Source organism: Etheostoma spectabile, chromosome 17 (genome assembly GCF_008692095.1).
Source record: "Etheostoma spectabile isolate EspeVRDwgs_2016 chromosome 17, UIUC_Espe_1.0, whole genome shotgun sequence".
NCBI classification, from domain to species: Eukaryota; Metazoa; Chordata; class Actinopteri; order Perciformes; family Percidae; genus Etheostoma; species Etheostoma spectabile.
In genome coordinates, this window is record NC_045749.1 from 3,959,320 (window position 1) to 3,960,646 (window position 1,327).

The window sequence follows — 1,327 nt, forward strand, 5'->3', positions numbered from 1 at the left end:
GTGCATCATTAAATAAACTTTTTACATGAAATTTAGCCTGACACATTTGGTATCTTTGGAAACTGTGGGCCATAGTAAAATCATTGTCATTTAGTGCAGAAAACAATGGAGGTAAAAATAATACATAATCATATATTGGCCTGTTTAAAGGGTAAAGGGTTAAAGGATTATTTTTTTCAACCTGGACCCCATTTCTCCATGCATTTGTGTCTAATAGGCTGATGTGAACAAAAATTGAGTCCAGTTTTGAGCGAGATCGCCATGACGCAAATCGAGTTACAATGTAACCTAGTGGGGCAATTGTTCAGCCTGGATTTTTTTTTTTTGGTGCTACTGACAGGCTCAGATTGTTACTAAAAGTGCAACATAACATTATTGATCAGTAACTTTAACAATCTCACAAGGGGACTTCTGTCCGAAAACTGCGGTGTGGAGGGTGGAACATGAGTCGAGAAAAAGGCATTCTGGGAGTCTGCTGTTTCAGAGTAGGCTACAGAAATGATAAGCTCCTGTTATCTTAAAGATTGTCAGTGCCATGGCTCGATATTAAAACTGATTTCGACAATGTGGTGAGGTCGTTTGAGTTTGATGACCACTTGTATTGTAATTGTACGATACTGAAATGAAAAGCAAGAGCTGTGCAGATGTGCAGATTTGCTATTCAACATTTCTAACAGATATGTCTCACTATCTTGAAAAACAAAAAATCCCTATGAAGACATCTAGTCATATGATCGTTGCCCTCAAGTAAGACTACACACCTCGACTTCTGGTTACTTAAGTAATCATAGGAATATTGAGTCATCACGACAGCGCAGTGTCACAGGCTCAAATTTGTTCAATAAGCTCCACGGGTGCATCTGCAACAGAAATCACAATTCTTCTACATGACAGTGTTATAATTGGCAGCCACACGTTCTTTTCACCTGTCAGCTGTGTACCTGTGGCATGAGCTCACTAATTAGGTGTTGTTGGTGATGAAGAGGTGCTGCGATTAATACTTCCAGATCCAGAGCAAAGACATACAGTAGCCTGCATACAAATTTAAATGCAAATCGTACTCTCTGCAAAGCAAAATAAAGCTGTAAACCAAATTTAACAGCCAAATTCAAAAAAGTGCAAATCCCACACGTACAACACAGCTGTTTACCATACTGCTACAAAAAAGACAGCTGCAGTAACTTTACTTTTTAATTAAACTTTTGGACATTATCTCCCTTCCTGCAGAGGTTTCAGCCGGCTTCAAGTCGGGAACAGCCATCAGCTACACCATCAAGGAGCCGGTGTCCAATGAGCTGAACAGCAGCAGCAGCAGCAGCAGCAGCAG

The 1,327-nt window shown here is 40.1% G+C and overlaps 1 protein-coding gene across 1 annotated transcript in view; it reads left to right on the forward strand.

Annotated features, from left to right (window-relative positions):
* Positions 1 to 1,327, forward strand: part of LOC116705469 (contactin-associated protein-like 4) — a 66,091-nt gene that overhangs the window by 54,291 nt on the left and 10,473 nt on the right. Inside the window, exon 19 of the mRNA XM_032541672.1 lies at positions 1,228 to 1,317. Coding sequence (XP_032397563.1) covers positions 1,228 to 1,317 — 90 coding nt within the window. The remainder of the gene's footprint in view (positions 1 to 1,227; positions 1,318 to 1,327) is intronic.